Below are 17,865 nucleotides of genomic sequence, written 5' to 3' on the forward strand. Positions count from 1 at the left end.
GCAATTTGAGGAAAATCTGTATATTCATTGTTGCATATGTTTCATATATATGATAATCATACACCTGTATCTCTAATACCCAGAGTTACTGTTCTGTTTTCACTCAACAGGCTCCCAGTACTGAGGTTTTAAGACAGCAAAGTAATGTAATGACAGGAAAGTTGTGAGCTCAGGGTGGCTTATCCTACTGATACACTTTCATCCATGTTTCCATTTACTTCGTGTATATTTTCAAATTATTTCCACTGACAGCATTTGCTCCGAACTTGCCAGGTTTGTCTGAGCGAGTCTGGCCTACCCGTGTTGTGTTCCAGGATCCACCACCAGGGGGAGCCACTGGTCCATCTACAAAAGCAGGTGAGCCACAGGGGGCCCAGCAGAGGCCAAGACTGCAGGTGACCAGTAACATATTTCAGATTTATTAAAAAACACGTAGGTAACAAGTCAGAGCTTTGGCTAGGAATGATTTGGAAAAGAATTGAAGGCATTACTCCACATAACATTCACAGTTGTGTGCCAGAGACAGAGAGCAAGGGCGTGTTTTAGAAGCATTTGCGGTGGACGATGGAGGGCCCGGCCTCGTCGTACTCCTGTTTGCTGATCCACATCTGCTGGAAGGTGGACAGGGAGGCCAGGATGGAGCCGCCGATCCAGACAGAGTACTTGCGCTCCGGAGGGGCGATGATCTGTTGGCCGGGATGAGAAAGAAGGGCCGTTAAAGCACTGGGACAGGGCCAGGCATCCCCCCAGGGTCCAGACTGGGTGCACCTCGCTGGAGTTCCGTGGACAGCAGGGACAGTCTTGGCTGTCGGATGCCTGGCCCTAACCCCACCCTGACCCTAAGCCCAGGGAGGCAACCAGTGAATTTAGACTCTGCCTCCTCCCACCTCTTTAAGTCTACTGAGATGCACTGTTTCACACTGGGGGAGCTCAGGGTCCCCTGCTGGATGACATTTCTCTGGGGTAGGTCCCAGTAAGTTGCCCTGCCTGGCTCTCCCTGCTACCCAGGACTGACATGCAGGCCATGCTAATGTTCCTTAAATAACTGAATGGTTTAGAAGCAGAGAGAAATGACTCCGGATAGGGGTCCCTTCTACCTGCTGGAACCCCAAAACATAGCTACGGCGGAGCAAATTCCCAACCCCAGTCCTCACTGGAATACTTGGGTACAGACAAATATGGACACTTGGGCAAAAAGACAAGGTATTTCCGAAACCATGGTGAAAATGTTTAATTCCTGTCTATTCCCCAAGCTCTGTTTGAATGTGTATTTTTCTTTTTTTAAAAAAAGATTCTATTTATTTATTTGACAGAGAGAGACACAACAAAAGAGGGAACACAAGCTGGGGAGTGGGAGAGGGAGAAGCAGGCTCTCCGCTGAGCAGGGAGCCTGATATGGGTTTTGAACCCAGGACCCTGGGATCATGACCTAAGCTGAAGGCAGATGCTTAACAACGGAGCCACCCAGGTCCCCCTGAACATGTATTTTTCATACAAGTAGCTGATATTTGCTGAGCACCTTTTATGTGCTTAACACGACACTAAGCGTTTTACACATATTACCTCAAACCAGTTTAAAGAGTATTGAATTAGCCCCATGTTACACATGCGGAAACAGAGTCTGAGAGAGGTTTAAGTAACTGACATTGGGTCACGCTGGTGGTGCTCTCATCAGACCCAATATTCAAACCTGGACCTCTCCCAGATGAGGTTTTGTTTTGTTTCGTTTTGTTTTAGAAACAACCTTATCCTGTGGGGGTAATTCTAGATGGACAGAAAGGTAACAAATACAGTGCAGAGTCCCTATAACCACCACCATCCTGTTTGAGTTTTCCCTGAAGTCATCACCTTATGGCCCCAGATTTTTTTTACGGGTTTTCTTTCCCCCCATGGGAGTCACAAGTTCCGCATTCGTGTTATTCAAGAAGCTAGGTTTGGGTAAGCAGGAAACGGCCAGCTCTGGTCATGTAACACACCCCCACCTGGGCAGGCTTTGACAGTGTGTTCACTGACCAGAGCTGGTTGCACGTCTCTCCTCCCCCCCACCCCACATGGGAGTAAGGGGGAGACAGCCAATCAGAGGAGCATCCAAGAAACACCAACCTTGGGAAAGAGTCTCTCTCACTATACAGTTTTTCAGAGCCTGCGGTGCAGGCAGAGAACTCTGGTCTATCTATCTGTCTGTTACCTACAAACCCTTTTCAAAAGACAAGGGAGTGCAAGTAACAGAGAATGTGTCTGAATACTTCCCACGTGTGTGGTCTGCACGCAAATGCCCTCTCTTCCGCTCCCTGGGACATGGGTTAGAGAGTCCCAGCATGGCTTCTGACTTCAGAGCTGGAAAACAGCTTTGGAGAAGTCTCTAGGCACCTGTCAGTCTGCCTCCAAAGAACTGTCTGTTTCATCTCTGAGCTCCCATGACTGGGAGTGCACACACATAATAGAAGGGTCTTTGGTGGCTTGGGGACCGAACTTGGTCATCCTGGAGGGATTCTGCACTTCTGAGCACCTAGATCAAAAGGCCAGACAGAGAGCCGGAGATACAACTCTAATTCTTGGCCACAGAGCTGCAATCAGGGTTGACAGTGGAAAAAGAGCACATGGGATAGAAACTACAACATTTAAACCTCTTCGGAAACAGGTCCGTATCGTCTGATTTTTGGTAATGTTCTGTGCGTGAGATGCACGATTTCTGTGATGGGGAAAATGATGCAATGTATATTTTTAAGAAGTACGATGGAAATCATCTAGACTTACTGTTGGGATCGTTTCACAATACAGGCAAATACTGAGTTAAGGTTGTACACCTGAAACTAATATAACGTTACGTGTGAGTTATATCTTAATAGAAAAATCAAGGCATATGCCCATATGGGAGCTCTGTTGAACTTCACTCCTGAAAGCTGCTGATGGCCAAGGATGATTATAGGTGAAATTTTGTGCCAAATAATTTAGCTTCTCTGATGAACTGGACTGACTTACACCCTATAAAGGGTGAAACTTGTGGATGTGGACCCACTGCTTAACAGGAAACCACCAGCACAGGTGAGTACGACGTGGCCTCCGAGAGCCCGTCACATCTGGTGATGGGTTGGCATCACAGCCGGCAGCACAGCTGTGGCCCCTACCCTGAACCGTACCTTGATCTTCATGGTGCTGGGGGCCAGTGCCGTGATCTCCTTCTGCATGCGGTCAGCAATGCCGGGGTACATGGTGGTGCCCCCTGAGAGGACGTTGTTAGCATAGAGATCCTTCCTGATGTCAATGTCACACTTCATGATACTGTTGTATGTGGTTTCATGGATGCCAGCGGACTCCATCCCTGCGAAGGAGACACAGATCATGATCCTTGCAGGGGTGGAGGACAAAACTCAGGGCAGACTGGAAAAGCGTCGTAGGCTGCTGGAGGGTCTTAGGCTGGACGGAAGCTAGGCAGGCATCGCGGTGTGAGCACCGCCTGTCCTGATGGTCTCCACGCTCTCCCACCTCTCGTCTAGTGGGGAAGCCTTGCCACTATACCTCCGGGAGGCAAGGGCTACAATATCACTTCGCTGGAGGCGGGGGGTGGGGGGGGGGCTCAGGCTCCCCTCAGGAGGTTCCTACAGAGCCCACGAGAGCAGCTGTAGCTTGGAACAACCCCAAGTCTCTCATCGCCTGCTCCCTTGCCAGCGCCCTTCAAAGCTAAAGGGTGCCGAAGCCCAGGGAGGTGCTTCATCTGACCCAAACCCGGGCTCACCCCTCCAAGAGCCCACCCTCTGTAAACATCCAGGCTAACATTTGTCCAAGGTCAGTGCTAATGCAGGAACAAGCTCTTGGGTTTCCTCTCCCCACCACCGCACTCCTTCCATAGTCTCAGCATTCAGCCTATCCTTCCCACCCATCCGGGGCTCCTGTGTCCTCAGCACAGGGAGCAGCTGACTTTTTTCACCATTTTTTTCACCATACGCGCCTCCCCCCCCCCCCCCCCCCCCCCCCCCCCCCCCCCCCCCCCCCCCCCCCCCCCCCCCCCCCCCCCCCTCTCTTCCCCCCCCCCCCCCCCCCCCCCCCCCCCCCCCCGCCACCAAGGAGGCTTTGGGCTTGACTACAGCATAGACCATGTTGGCTTAGAAAGAAAACTCCTTTCCTGGCCTTCTGCGCTCCCTAGAAATCTGACACTCTCTTCCTTGCCCTGGTTTAGAAATGCATTTGGTCTTGCAGTGCCCACACGCAGAAGGGTGCTGAGAGCCAGGAGCTGGCTGGATTGCGGGGAGGGGCTAGGGTGCTCCGCCCCTGCGCAGGGAGGGGACGCTGAAGCCTACCGATGAAGGAGGGCTGGAACAGGGTCTCCGGGCAGCGGAAGCGCTCGTTCCCGATGGTGATCACCTGCCCGTCGGGTAGCTCGTAGCTCTTCTCGAGGGAAGAGGAGGACGCAGCTGTGGCCATCTCGTTTTCGAAGTCCAGAGCCACGTAGCACAGCTTCTCCTTGATGTCGCGTACGATCTCGCGCTCGGCTGGCAAAACGCAAACATTCAGGTTTGCGACAGGCGTTAAAACCCCCACCCGCCTCCCTTGGACGTTGCCCCCAATATGGGTGCCTTCAAAAACGTGCGTAAATTCGATCTACAACCCCAAATCTGTGATAGCAATTAAACTACAGGCCCACGAGGGAGCCCCTTCTGTCCCTAACAGAGGAGAAAATACTGTCTGGAAAACATGACTGGAAACAAGTTAGCTACAGGCATCCTTCTGCATGATACATGTGGGACTTTTTTTTTTTTTTTTTCAGGATTAACTATTCACTCTCTGTTACGCTTGTCCTACAACAGTTCATTATATGGGGTTTTCAGTTGTCCAAGAAGTCTCATGTTTTGAGGCCCCCATGGTTTTCTTTTTAATTTTTAGTTATTTATTTGAGAGGCAGATCACAAGTAAGCAGAGGCAGGCAGAGAGAATGAGGAGGAAGCAGGCTCCTTGCTGGGCAGAGAGTCCGATGTGGGGCTCGATCCCAGGACCCTGGGATCATGACCTGACCCAAAGGCAGAGGCTTTAACCCACTGAGCCACCCATGTGCCCCGAGGCCCCCACGGTTTTCAAAAAGCTCCGAGACCCATGCTGACAGGCCCAGGTAGGTCTCAGGTCACACCACTGGTATATTCATTTCCTTCCAGAAGGAGACGGGCCCTGGCTCAGGCCCGGTCCCGGCCCAGGGGGCTCCGTGGTGCACAGCGAGGGGGGGTTGGGGGCAGCAAGTACTCCTCGGATTCCTGCACGCTGAACTTCTAACCTCTTGGTTCCACCTAGGCCCCCAGAGCCTTTTGGAGATCACCTGGAGTTCTTTGTAGGGAGCAGAAGAGCAACGTAGGAAGGAATTCAACTCCCTACCCCAGAAACTTTAACATCCACAGGGCTCAAGCTCCGGGTCTGTAATAAACCTCAGGTGTGTCCAGACATGGAAATGTGTGGACACCACCAGATCGCTGGGGGGAGGGCAGGCAGCCAGGGCCATGGGCATTGAGGACGCCGCTGGCAAATGTAGACGGGCGGCAGGTGCTTGGAGGCCGAAGACACCTGAACAGCTTGCTGCCAGGCTGGTCTTCTGACTAGCTAACGATTACTGGCTTACTGACTTACAGATGCGGAATTACTCAGTGCTGGGAATTTTGCTTGCTTGGTGTCATTCAATATGACAATCCCCATTCTACAGATGAGGAGACTGTGGTTTGGTGAGGTTGGGTCACCTCGCTGGTGAGTGGCAGGACTGGGCCCTGGCCCTGCCCTGGCGTCTCCAAGAGCAACACCCTGGGCCCCTGGAAAACACTGCCCGATGTTGTCCCCTGTCTCTGCCCTCTCAGTGTCCTACTTGTGAACAGAGGAGGTTAAAAAAATGTCCAAGTGATAGACCCCCGCTTAGCTGTCCTCCTAGAGGTTCTCACTGTTCTCAAGGAAACCCTCTCATCACTTGGAGCAAAAAAGGGGCTGTGCCTGGCTTGGGGCATTGAAATCAAGCCTTGCCACCCACATAGTCTCCTCCCATTGCCTCCCTGGATGGTCCCCAGGGTCCTAGATGTCACTGTGAAGAGACATGGCCCTTTGACCCCCTGGCCCTCACTCCTGCCCGCCTCACCGGTCGTCACGAAGGAGTAGCCGCGCTCAGTCAGGATCTTCATGAGGTAGTCGGTGAGGTCGCGGCCGGCCAGGTCCAGACGCATGATGGCGTGTGGCAGGGCGTAGCCCTCATAGATGGGCACGTTGTGGGTGACCCCATCTCCAGAGTCCAGCACGATGCCTGGGGAACAAATGGGCACAAAGAAAATCACCAGGGCAGCAGGTGTGTTGCTGGGGGGGGGGGGCACCTGGGCGAGCGGAAGGGGAGTTTCTGAGCCTCTGATTTGAAAGAGAAGAGAGAAAGCATGTGACAGCATGGTCCAAGCAGGACAGGGCTGCGGGAAGATAGAGAAAGAGCAAGAAGAGAGAGAAAGAGAAAGGCCTGCTGGAAATAGAGCTCGAGGGCTTATTTTTTAAGGTGGGAAGAAGGCCTTTCTCAGGGCCGGGATTAGCCCTGTCCGGTCTAGCTACCCACCCCACCCCAAGTCCATCCAAACTCCATGTTTACAACTGTCAAAGCCCGTCATGGACGGTGCACCCAATCCGGGCTCCCACCTACCGGTCGTGCGGCCAGATGCGTAGAGGGACAGTACTGCCTGGATAGCCACATACATAGCCGGGACGTTGAAAGTCTCAAACATAATCTGCAAAGCAAGCCAAAGAGCTACATTAGGGATGTGACCAGTCTTGGCAAGAATGGTCAAGAGAGCGCCCCCTGCAGGTGGGCTCGGAACACAGCCTTGCCTTTGTGGCTCAGGGCAGAGGGCATGGATGGTGCCCTGAGTGTGCAGGGAGGGGGAGGGGCGGTGCACACCGGAGAGGGGTGGGGGTACGCAGGGGGTAGCCCTGGCTCCCACGAGACCTTGGAGATCTTCCCAGCCTATCAGCTGACCGCTGCGGGCTTCCTTCCTGGTGTCTCAACTGTCCACGGAGGAGTTTGGACTAGGCGAGCTGCGGTGTAAGCAACCTAGGACGGACTAATGGTACTAAAGCCAAAGGCAAAGAAAAGATGACTTTCAGGCTTGGACTTCTCTGTTCTACAAAAGGACACCTTGGACCAGAAGCCCCGACCAGTTGGGAACAAGCCCAGTTCCGTGAATTGTCTGAGGTCCCTGTTCCGTCTGTTCCACTTTCTCATGGAGTTACTGGGTCAATGTCAGCCCGAGAATCCAAAGTCACTTTGGCTTCAACGGAAGGGACCTTGATCCTGAAAGACACGCCCCCTGGAAGCTAAGGGACCTACATGAAGGCCAGTGCCTCAGTTCATGCAGTCTGGGGACAAGACCAGAGCCACTGCAGGTCACGGCTAAGAAGGTGATGCACACAGAGATGCCCATGGGCCTCCCCTTCTCCACCTGCCAAACCCTGCCTGGTCTATCCGCCAGAACATCTCACATCATTTGCTGGACAGCCGTAATTCCCAACTGTTCTTCCACCCCCACACCATTCCCAGGGACAAGAACACCCGTAGAAATGACATAGCTGGTCACGTGGAGGGAATCCCAGGGGCACAGGTGTCCCCTGCACAGAATGACCGCCCGTGTGTTGGTGTAAGTGCCAAGAGCTCTTCTGAGGAAAAAGGTCCTGCGTATATACGTTTATTGATCCCAAAAGATCCCAGGTCTGTTCCAGGCTGTGCTGCTTTGAGCTGTATGACCTTGTGGCAGTCACCCTTTGTACACGATCCTTGAAATGCTCGTTTATGTAATCAAATATCTCATTCTATAACCACTTCTCTAACTCTTCATTTATAGACTACAAACTGCTTCACCTTGTTCAGGTTTAAAGAGACAATGCAGGTGACATGCTTTATCCACAGCTTCAGTAGAGCAAGTATTAAGCTGATATTGGATGCTTCTGTTTGGTAGCTCATCCAAACTGGAAGGCTTGTCTGTCCGGTGGAATGGGTGATCTCCTACCCTAAGGTCTCTAGGCGTCACAATAATGACAGTAAAAACTATTATTGTTGAACATATCTTGTATCAGGCACTGCCAAGCACATCTGACATTGTACCTCACTATTTTTCACATCAACACTTTGAAAAATAATAGTACTAGTCTTATTCCCAAGACACACGAGCAAGGAGACCAGGAATCCAAGAAATTAAAGGGATTCATTAAGCTCGTGAAGCTGAGAAGCAACAGATTCCCCGCTGGATGTTAACCCACATTTTGAAATGATTTCTCCTTCCAAGTTTGTAACCTAATATGCCCAGCCTTTTCTATTACATATTCTAATTTCCTATTGCTTCTGGAGTCAAGGGGCCGTTCCTGCCCTAAGGGAGTGAGTAACATCATGATGTTTCTGTCCTTGGGAATCCCCAGGTTCCTGGGAAGTTGTTGGTCTGTGAGGAGACTGCTGGGCTGGGCCTTCTCTCTGCTTTCCTGCCCCGCGCCTTTCAAACAGGACTTGCCCCAAACCCCAGAGTGCTGGATCCTGGAGTGGCTCTTTACCTGAGTCATCTTCTCCCGGTTGGCCTTGGGGTTCAGGGGCGCCTCGGTGAGTAGGGTTGGATGCTCCTCAGGGGCAACACGAAGCTCATTGTAGAAGGAATGGTGCCAGATCTAGCGGGGGCCAAGGAGAAACACGATGAGGTGATGTTGTGGGGGGCTGTGGGCCCCCAAAAAGGGACCAGAATGAGCTACACGAAACTAGGACCAAATCGTACGTTACAAACACTCACCAAATGTCCATGTTTTTACTGACACAGACACTGAAGCTTAAAGACTGTGAGTAACTTACCCAAGGAGTCACCTCGAGGAAGTGACTCAGCAAAAACCCAGACCCCATTCACGGGGGCGGGACAGCATAGTGGCTAAGGGCACAGGCCCAAGCGTCAAATCCAGATTCAAATCCCAGCTCAACCACTTCTTGGTGGTGCGAGCTAAGGCAAATTTTAATCCTTCCCAGCTCATCTCACCGTAGGTAATATGAAAATAACTTGTCTGTCTTGGTGAGAACCCTAGAGTTACTATTCACTCCAGTGCCTGGCCCAGAATGAATATTATTATTATCACTCAACTATACCTTTGTTTAAAGTCATCTCTATGGCCAGTGTGGAGCTTAACCTCACCATCCCGACATCAGGAGTCTCACACTCTTTGGGCTGAGCCAGCCGGGTACCAACTATATCTTTTCCCCTATGACCACTTCAGTTAATATTCCTGGGAAAATGATTTAGTTTTGCAAGTAAATGAGTGAATGAGTGAATGAGTCAACGAGTGAATGCGTGAATGGATGAATGAAACTGACCTGAAAAAGTTAGGTACCATTTTTAATACTTCTTGGGAAATTTCCCTCCATAACATATCCTAAGAAGACAGGTGTCCCTGTCTGTGTCTCCACACCCACCGTCCCCCTCTCTGGTCTCCAGGGCTGGGAGAAGCCTGCCCTTGTGGACACGCTCTGGATCTTCCATTTGTGGACGGATATCTGACCTTCAGGTGCTTTGAAAAAAGCCTGTGTCCACTGATAGCTCATTCATGTGAGGTACTTTGGACATGAGTGTGTTTGCTTTGTGGTTGAATGTCCTCGATGCCAAGAAGAACAGACCATTGTAAAAAGGGCTAAATTAATTCTTTTTAAGGGCCCAAGAAGTCTTTGCTAGCACGGGGAATATGAGATTCCTCCAGAACTGACACAAAACAAAATGGGAACTGCTTGCCAAAGTTTTTATAAATCGACAAAAGCCAGACTGACTTTAAAGAATCTTTATCTTGTCCCAGTGTCTTTGGTTCTGAAGTTGTGGTTTCTAGAAAGGAAAGAAGGCTCTTGAAAGTTGTACTCCTTTGATGGGATAAAAGTATCAGAGTGTTCAAGAAATCCCACAAGTCATGTTATATGCTGTGGTTACGCCGAAATTGAGAAAACAACCAACCAACGCCTCCCCTCGGCAAGCCTCTCTCCCCACCTCACTTTAAATTTCAGTTTTATAAATGATTAAATGCTTTATTCCTCCCAATTCTCTCAGTGCGTGCATTCTGAGATGCTGCTATCTCCACGGAGAAACTCTCAGAGTGTTTCCTACTGTCATTAATACCTTCTTCTCCGTGCAAACTGCAGCCCTAACCAAATCCGGCATCTCAGAGAAAGCAAACCTAATGAAATGCTGTTGTAGGGAAAGTAGAGTCCTTGGCATTTTTACTGATAAATTCTCACAATACTATTTCCTTTTAAACTGGTGAGTGTGTGTGTGTGTGTGTGTGTGTGTGTGTGTAGGGAACTGACAAATAAAAGTCCAGATATCGGGATTCTAATATTTTGCTACATTAAAAAAAATTAGTGTCATTTTCCCATTAGCCTGTCTGCTTTTTCTCCAATCATTTGTTTCTATGATGCCTAATAATAAACATTAAAATCCTAGGATTTGGGGCACTGGGTGGCTCAGTCAGTTAAGTATCTGACTCTTGATTTCAGCTCAGGTCATGATCTTAGGGTCGGGAGATGGAACTCTGCACTGGACTCCAAGCTGGGTGTAGAGCCTGCTAAAGATTCTCTCTCCCGCCCCCTCTTTCCCTCCCCACCCTCATTCATCACCCCCTCAATCTTAAAAAAAATAAATAAATCCAAGGATTTAACTCTTCCCACAGCTCTTTTATATTAAATTGGGAGATAAAGCATTCACTTAATGTAACACAGAGAGGTACTTTCTAAAATATTTAAAAATTTGTGTCTGTTGCTTGAGCTTCAGTATAATGGGGAACATTCAGCAATGTACCAAATGTGCAATGTCATGACTCCCGCTTCTAGAGCGAAAACTAAAACACTTAAAAGAAACACTTAAAAGAAATTCAGGGTGATTGGTGAGAAGCTTTCCAGCGTGGGCCCTGGGCCGGGCAGAGCTACTCTGGCTCCTCTCCGCCACTGGGAGGCACAGCCTTCCCGCGGCTGGTGAGAGCAGGGAGGGAGGGGGGGGGGGGGGGCGGTGATTCTCCTGGCTGCCTTCCCTGGGAGGGTAATCCAGTTGACTGAGCCAACAGACTGTTAATTCCTACCACTGGCAAAGGACTACTGCTCTCCTCTGCAGAACCCTCTCCCTCTAACTAGTTTATAAATCTTTTAGGCAGGGAATTTTTTTTTTTTTTCAAAGAAGCATTTCAGGATTTTTTTTTTTTTCCCCAACCGTAGCAAAATCTTTTGAACCAGGGCCACGGAAATTATGCATCCTGAGGGCTCGACCTACAGAAAAGTTCCTGGTACCTTTTCCATGTCGTCCCAGTTGGTGATGATGCCGTGCTCTATGGGGTACTTCAAGGTCAGGATTCCCCTTTTGCTCTGTGCTTCGTCACCCACGTAGCTGTCCTTTTGTCCCATTCCCACCATCACTCCCTGTAAAGATTCAACAAAGCCTGAGTCAGCCTCCTCCAGAACTTGCGAACTGATTCCGATCCAATCACGAAGGGTTAAATCATTGCAAGAGGAAGTTCTCTTTTAGTTCCAGCAACTTGATATTCTGTATCTAGTGGCTCTGCTCTTCAACAACATCCCTCAGTGGACTGGCAACAGACCTGATCCATCTCCAAATAGCAGAAGGCCTTATGGCTTAAGCAACTTTACACTATAAATTTTTATCTCCTCTTTTTCTTAATGAGCTCTGTTAAGGCAGACACTGTCCTTGTCTTGTTCGCCTTGAGAACAAATTTCCCAGCAAGTATTTATCATTCAGGAATTACTTGTGAAATGAATGTATGAAATTTTACATGTTAGTTAGAGGGCACTTTGCCTCTTGTTAACCCTTGAACCTGTACTGTTAAAGCGGTCGCCCACGTAAGAGATGTGAATATTTTCTAACCATTATAAGCAAAAGTATTATATTGACAAACGAGAGCTCGGTGCTTGATTTCTAATGGATAAATCCATACCAATCAACATTAAGATGTTTGCTTAAATTAGTTGGAAGTACATTTTTAATCATTGAAGTGCAGCTTAAAAAAAAAAAAAGAGAGAGAGAGAGAGAGAGAGAGAAAGGACATTGTCGTTGCTGGGATTTTAAATGGCACCGGAGTGCTTGTTTCAGAATTGCAAAAACAGTTGTTGCTATTAGAGACATAAATAGTGGTTTGTACGAATATCTCCATTGCATGCAGTTCAACAGAGACAGATTTCAGATTTCATTCATGGGACGTGGCTATTATTATTATTTGTACGACTATATGCCAAACTGAGAGTCACGGAGATTAGTCAGACAAGCTCCGCAAGCAACCACATTGCTGATGCAGAAGGAGACTTTCTAAGATGAAAGGTGGCGGCCCCCAACATTTTGTTTACACATAATTTTCTATAAAATTATCATGTGGCTGTCCACGGATATGTCACCAACCCCTAAGATATGTAGAATTGCACTTGGCAGCAAAGCCTCCTTTCGTCTAATATCAAGATCTTTGAGAGGGAGTGACCTAGGCGTTTATTTTAATCTCCTTCCAAAGAGGGACTGTGGTTTGCATTCCTGGGTAATTCACAGTATTTCTCATGATGATAATGATTGTACTGACACAAAAAGGAATGTGAGAAAAGGTTAACTTTATGTCCGACAGATACCCACTAGATAATCTGTCTACATGGTCTATGAAATTCGTATTTATTCCTAGACATCAATCGTCAGAGGTCTGTTTTTAACAAGGTTACATAATTTCTGGAGAGACCACGAGAGACACTCTGGGGATACTCACCGACACACAGAAATAGAGCAACCTAACCTATAGCCCCGTTTCTCTCTATTCCAATCAGAATTTGTTTTATTGAATACATTTGATGGGCAACGTTGTGCAAGTTTAAGGTGCACACCTGTTATCTTGATACATTTATATCTTGTAATGGGACTGTCAATGTAGCGATATTTATCACATTCCATAATTGTAGTACGGTATTGCTTACCTGGTGTCTGGGGCGTCCCACGATGGATGGGAAAACAGCCCTGGGAGCATCGTCCCCAGCAAAGCCGGCCTTACAGAGCCCAGAGCCATTGTCACACACCAGGGCGGTGCTGTCCTCCTCTTCACACATTTTGATGGAGCTGTTTCACAGGGTCCTACGGGAAAAGGGATGAAGCCCACCCAGCTGTCATCCAGTGATTGTGGCCCTTAACTGACCACTCCTACTCTGTACACCTAGAGCGCACACCACAGGCCCTTATCACAGCATTTATTTCAAAGTACTTTAATTAGACTGAACACTTTTATAAGCCACAATTCAGAAGTCCATGTTCATACAACTGACCCCCAACACTGTGCCTGGCTTATCACATGTGCTCAGAAGCACTTTAAAGAATGACCACACAGGGAGCACCTGGATGGATTAGTGGGTTAAGCGCTTCTTTTGGCTCATGCCATGATCTTGGGGTCCTGGAGTTGAGCCACACATTAGGCTCCCTGTTCAGCGGGATGTCTCCTTCTCCCTCTGCCCTTCCCGCTGCTTGTGCTCTCTCTCTCTGTCTCGCTCTCTTTCTCTCTCTCTCAAATGAATAAATAAAATCTTTAAAAAAAAAAAAAAAAAAAGAATGACCAAGCAAGTGAATGAATGAACAAGTGTAGAGCACAGACAGGGAGTATCAGACTAGGAGACCAGATCTTCACGCAGATAAGTGACTTGTCATATGTTAAAGAAGTTTCTGGAATTTGCTGTCTGTACCAACCCAAACACATTTCTCTGGATAGATTATCACATTAAAATATTTTCTTGAGGGGCTCCTGGGTAGCTCAGTGGGTTAAAGCCTCTGCCTTCGGCTCAGGTCATGGTCCCAGGGTCCTGGGATCGAGCCCTGAATCAGGCTCTCTGCTCAGTATGGAGTCTGCTTCCTCCTCTCTCTCTGCCTGCCTCTCTGCCTACTTGTAATCTCTGTCTGTCAAATAAATAAATAAAATATTAAAAAAATATTTTCTTGACAAGGTATATTTTGAGGGGTGGGCAGCATGGGAAAATTTGGAAATGCTGAGAAGCTGAAATGTTAAATGTAAAGTGTTGAAAAGGGAAATCTCTTCTAGATCCCAAGAACTGTTGTTTTGCCTTTGGAAAAACATTAGACCCAATTGAAACTTTCGAAGAAAGTGCTTTAAATTTTAGGGGCCACAGTTAGCTAACTTAAACATCCATGTGAGGGAAAGTCTAAGAAATTGCACATTGGGTAGTAGGATACCTTGCTGCCATTAAGAAAGATAAAGGAAAGGAAAGAGTTTATTTCATGTAAGGATAATTGATTAGAGAAAACAACATCGTATGATTCTATTTTAAAAATCTATTTTTATGCATTGAGAAAAGATTAATTATATTTACCGAGACATTGATGGATATTACTTTAAAAAGTGATTTTTTAAAAGGATTTTACTTATTTATTTGAGGGAGAGACAGTAAGAGAGAGCACGAGAGGGAGAAGGTCCGAGGGGGAAGCAGACTCCCTGTGGAGCTGGGAGCCCCATGGCGGAACTCGATCCTGGGACTCCGGGAGCATGACCCGAGCCGAAGGCAGTCACTCAACCAACTGAGCCACCCAGGCACCCCTGGTGCTGGTGTTTTTAATGATCTTCCCTGGGCCCTGTCATATTTTCTAAGCTGAGCATGCCTTCTTTAGTAATAAAACAATATGTTTAATATCCTACTCCTATGCTTGGATCCTATCACCAAATTTGAAAAGTTGAAGCAGAAGTAGCAACTTTATAGTTTTGGGAAATTGAAGGTCTGTTAGAGACACTGTTTTCATTCATTGCCCTCATTTCCATTAATGAGAAAATACAGAGGAAATGTTTTGCTTAAGGGCGCTGGAGGCAGAGCTGAATCCAAGATCAGGTCCCTTTGGCTAGCCCCTTAACTTTCAGTTTAGATGCCTTCCATTTTTCCGAGCAGACTTAGGTGGACATATCTTGTAAAGAGAGGGACACCCACAGTTCTCTGCTCCAGTTTGAGATTTTAAGATTTCAAGCTGAGGAGGATTCTTGTAAGCTGGTGAGCTCACTACAGATCTGGAACCAGATATGAAAGGCAATTCTTTTAAGGAAATTTCTGGGGTGTGAGAAGAGAAAAATAACAACACCAAAAAAACGTTTTGCAAACAAAAAAACAAAATCAAAAACAACAACAATGACAACAACAAGAACAAAAATGCTTTGTAATTTTCTAGATCATTCCCAGGAAATCAATGCTCTATCTGTCCAGATGCACTGTAACCCTTTGCAAAGAGTGTGAACCTCAGCTGAGGCCATGCATTTTACAATCTGGATCAGATACTGTTCTCTCCAACTGACAAACAAGGAAATCAAGACTCGATGAATTGAAGTGACCTGTCCAGGTTCCCAGCACTGGTGAAGTTAGGACCACGAGGAAAACAGAGCATGATGATGATTATGGCTTGGGCTCTGCAGTCAGACCACCCGAGTTTGAGTCTGGACTCCACCCCTCAGAAGCCCTGTGACTTAGTAAATTATTTAATATCTGTCAATCACAGTTTTCTTCTCTGTAAGACAGCAAGAATATCAGTTCATGCTATACAGGGTTCTTATGATGGAGGGTTAGTTTTTTTTATAGAAAGCACTGAAAATAATTTGTAGTGGCATACACATTATGAGTTCTCAATAAATGCTCAAGTTATGATGATTAGTATAATTATATAATTATCCTCATTATCCAGATCTCTGTATCTCTAGTCTTGGCTTGCTTTCCATACTGCCCCCAGGCATAGCGTGGAGGGCCTTGACCTGTGGAGTCCACTTGTCAGAATGGAGAATGAAACAGATCAACTCGATCTTTCCCTCCCCAGCCATCCCTTCCCTTCCCAGACACTGGATTCCATTCGGCATTTACGTGATCCGGCTTCAGACCTTGCAGAGTAAGAAGCTGGAGAAGTGAGAAAGGCAGAGGAGACAAGGCTGAATGGGCAGTAAGAGTCAGAGGCATGCGGGGGAGCCAGCCAGCTCCAAGAGGCAGGCTCCCCCGGGATGCGTTAAGCAGACTTTCCAAACCAAAAGAGTTGAAGACGGGATGAATCATGTGGCAGTAGGACACTCTGAAAACGTGACAAGAGGATGTCCTTACTACCTCCTTTCTTGGCCAGCCAGGCTTGAAGGGAGTGTTTGGGTAATACTGCAGAGAACGAAAGCTGACCCCCAGTGTCAGAACGCATGCAGGAAAAAAAAAAAAAATCTCAAAATTCAGTAAATATGTTTTTATTTGGCAAAAAAAAAAGTCCACAAGCGATTTTCTAATCTCTTAGATGAGCACTGCCATTGGAGAAGAATTCTCTAAGTCCCAGGAAAGATGCTGGCTCAGTGATTTACAGCCCTTATCTATAACCTGAATGAGCAGCTCAATTTGGAGCAAAGCATTTCCTAATTAGGTAAAACACACTCGAGTGTCTGCTTTTGGAACTGCCCCCCTGGCCAGGGGGGTTGCTCCAACTGTTTCTCGTGCATCTTGTGCCAAAAATGAGTAGTTAAGGCGGGGCGGGGTGTTGTGGGAGTGGAGAACACTGCAGTTCCCAGCTCATCCCTCTTGAAATGCAAACCATATTTAGTCAAGGGTCACAAAATGGAAGGAAAAAGCTCAGTGTGAAAACCCCAGTCCCGGCTGAAGCAGCCAAGCCCTGATTTACAGGGAAGTTGAAGTTCAGCCTGGGGGAGGCAGGGCTGGCTCTGCAGTCAGGTCAGCCTCACCCGGGGGAGACAGAAATGCAAAGCAGACCTCCCATAGGCTGAGACCAGAGCAGCTTGCAGCTGCACGCCATTGTGCTCCCTCCCTCTTTACTCACAGAGAAAGATGCAGCAGGTTTCCTACTGCACTTGGCTGCAAATGACCAATGGACCATGCAATGCACATTCTGAGGCATAAAGTCACAGACATTCTCAAGAGACATGCTTTCCTACAGCAGACACTACCAATCAGAGCCTAGGAACCCAGAAGCAAACACGCAGAGTCAACATCAAAGACCAGGCAAGCGGGCTCTCTGTTCGCTTCTAAAACCCACTTCCAGGCACCCTCGCTGCACACAAAAAAACACAGTCCAGTGAGAAGTTCCCATACCAAACCTAACCGCAAACAAATGCTGGAGTTTCCAGCGTCCAAAAATAAATAAACGTGTGATTTACTGGAAATCACTAGTCTGCGTCTCTGAAACGCCTGTGAGATCTGGGCTGCTGATTTAGCATGAAGACATCCTCCAGGTGACACACGGATTCTATCTCATCTCCCTTTTGCCCTCCTCCCCCACACCCAACAGCACCTTCGCTTTGTTTTTCAAGTTGAATCACTAGCGGCTAAGAGCTCCAATCATTTCTCTACTGCCGTGCTCATTCAGGAATTTCAGAGTGCGCCAGCCCAGCCCGAGCTCCAGCGATGACGTCTGGTCGCACTGAGTAATATCAGAGCTGCCGGGATCTGGAAGTCACATCCCTGGGTCGGTGCCACTTACCCTGACGAGGCTCGGCTGGGTTCCTCCGCTCCGGGTGGTGTTCGGGGAGGCTGAACGCTGAAGGGTTATATAGCCCCTTGGCCTGCTTCCCTCCCACTGGCTTCCCAAACAAGGAACAAAGACAGACTTGGGCCCAGCGTTCGGGCTAACACAACCATATAGGGACCTCAGCACAAAACTCTCTAATCTGGGTGGCCGGAGGTCTGGGTCTCTTCCACGGCATTCCACTGCTCTGCTCAAGGAGCGGGAGGCAGCTCAGCTGCCAGAGGGAGATAAACACCCCAAGCCTCCAGAGCCACTCCTGAGATGCCCAGAGACACTGAGCTCCTTGTGTGCTGGGGCAGACACAGGCCGGGCCATATGTTCCTGCTCTCCCGCTGGCGTTCAG

General features: G+C 48.2%; 1 protein-coding gene across 1 annotated transcript; it reads right to left on the reverse strand.

Moving 5' to 3' along the window:
- Nucleotides 1–396: 396 nt before the first annotated feature.
- On the reverse strand, nucleotides 397–17,584 carry ACTA2 (actin alpha 2, smooth muscle). Its single transcript, XM_059397397.1, has 9 exons — nucleotides 17,478–17,584; nucleotides 12,959–13,112; nucleotides 11,285–11,413; nucleotides 8,539–8,649; nucleotides 6,644–6,728; nucleotides 6,104–6,265; nucleotides 4,299–4,490; nucleotides 3,141–3,322; nucleotides 397–686 (listed from the first exon to the last, which is right to left on the reverse strand). The coding sequence occupies exons 2-9, from the start codon at nucleotides 13,085–13,087 to the stop codon at nucleotides 543–545; spliced, it is 1,134 nt and encodes a 377-aa protein (XP_059253380.1). The 5' UTR covers nucleotides 13,088–13,112; nucleotides 17,478–17,584; the 3' UTR covers nucleotides 397–542.
- Nucleotides 17,585–17,865: the final 281 nt, after the last annotated feature.

This window comes from Mustela nigripes, chromosome 4 (genome assembly GCF_022355385.1).
Source record: "Mustela nigripes isolate SB6536 chromosome 4, MUSNIG.SB6536, whole genome shotgun sequence".
Classification (NCBI taxonomy): domain Eukaryota; kingdom Metazoa; phylum Chordata; class Mammalia; order Carnivora; family Mustelidae; genus Mustela; species Mustela nigripes.

Excerpts from the sequence above, each read along its gene's own strand:
- ACTA2 (XM_059397397.1), bottom strand. The coding sequence starts at position 13,087 with ATGTGTGAAGAGGAGGACAGCACCGCCCTGGTGTGTGACAATGGCTCT. Across the intron at positions 11,414-12,958 it reads TGGGACGCCCCAGACACCAG|GGAGTGATGGTGGGAATGGG; the intron begins GTAAGCAATACC and ends GAATCTTTACAG. Across the intron at positions 687-3,140 it reads CCAGCACCATGAAGATCAAG|ATCATCGCCCCTCCGGAGCG; the intron begins GTACGGTTCAGG and ends CCCGGCCAACAG.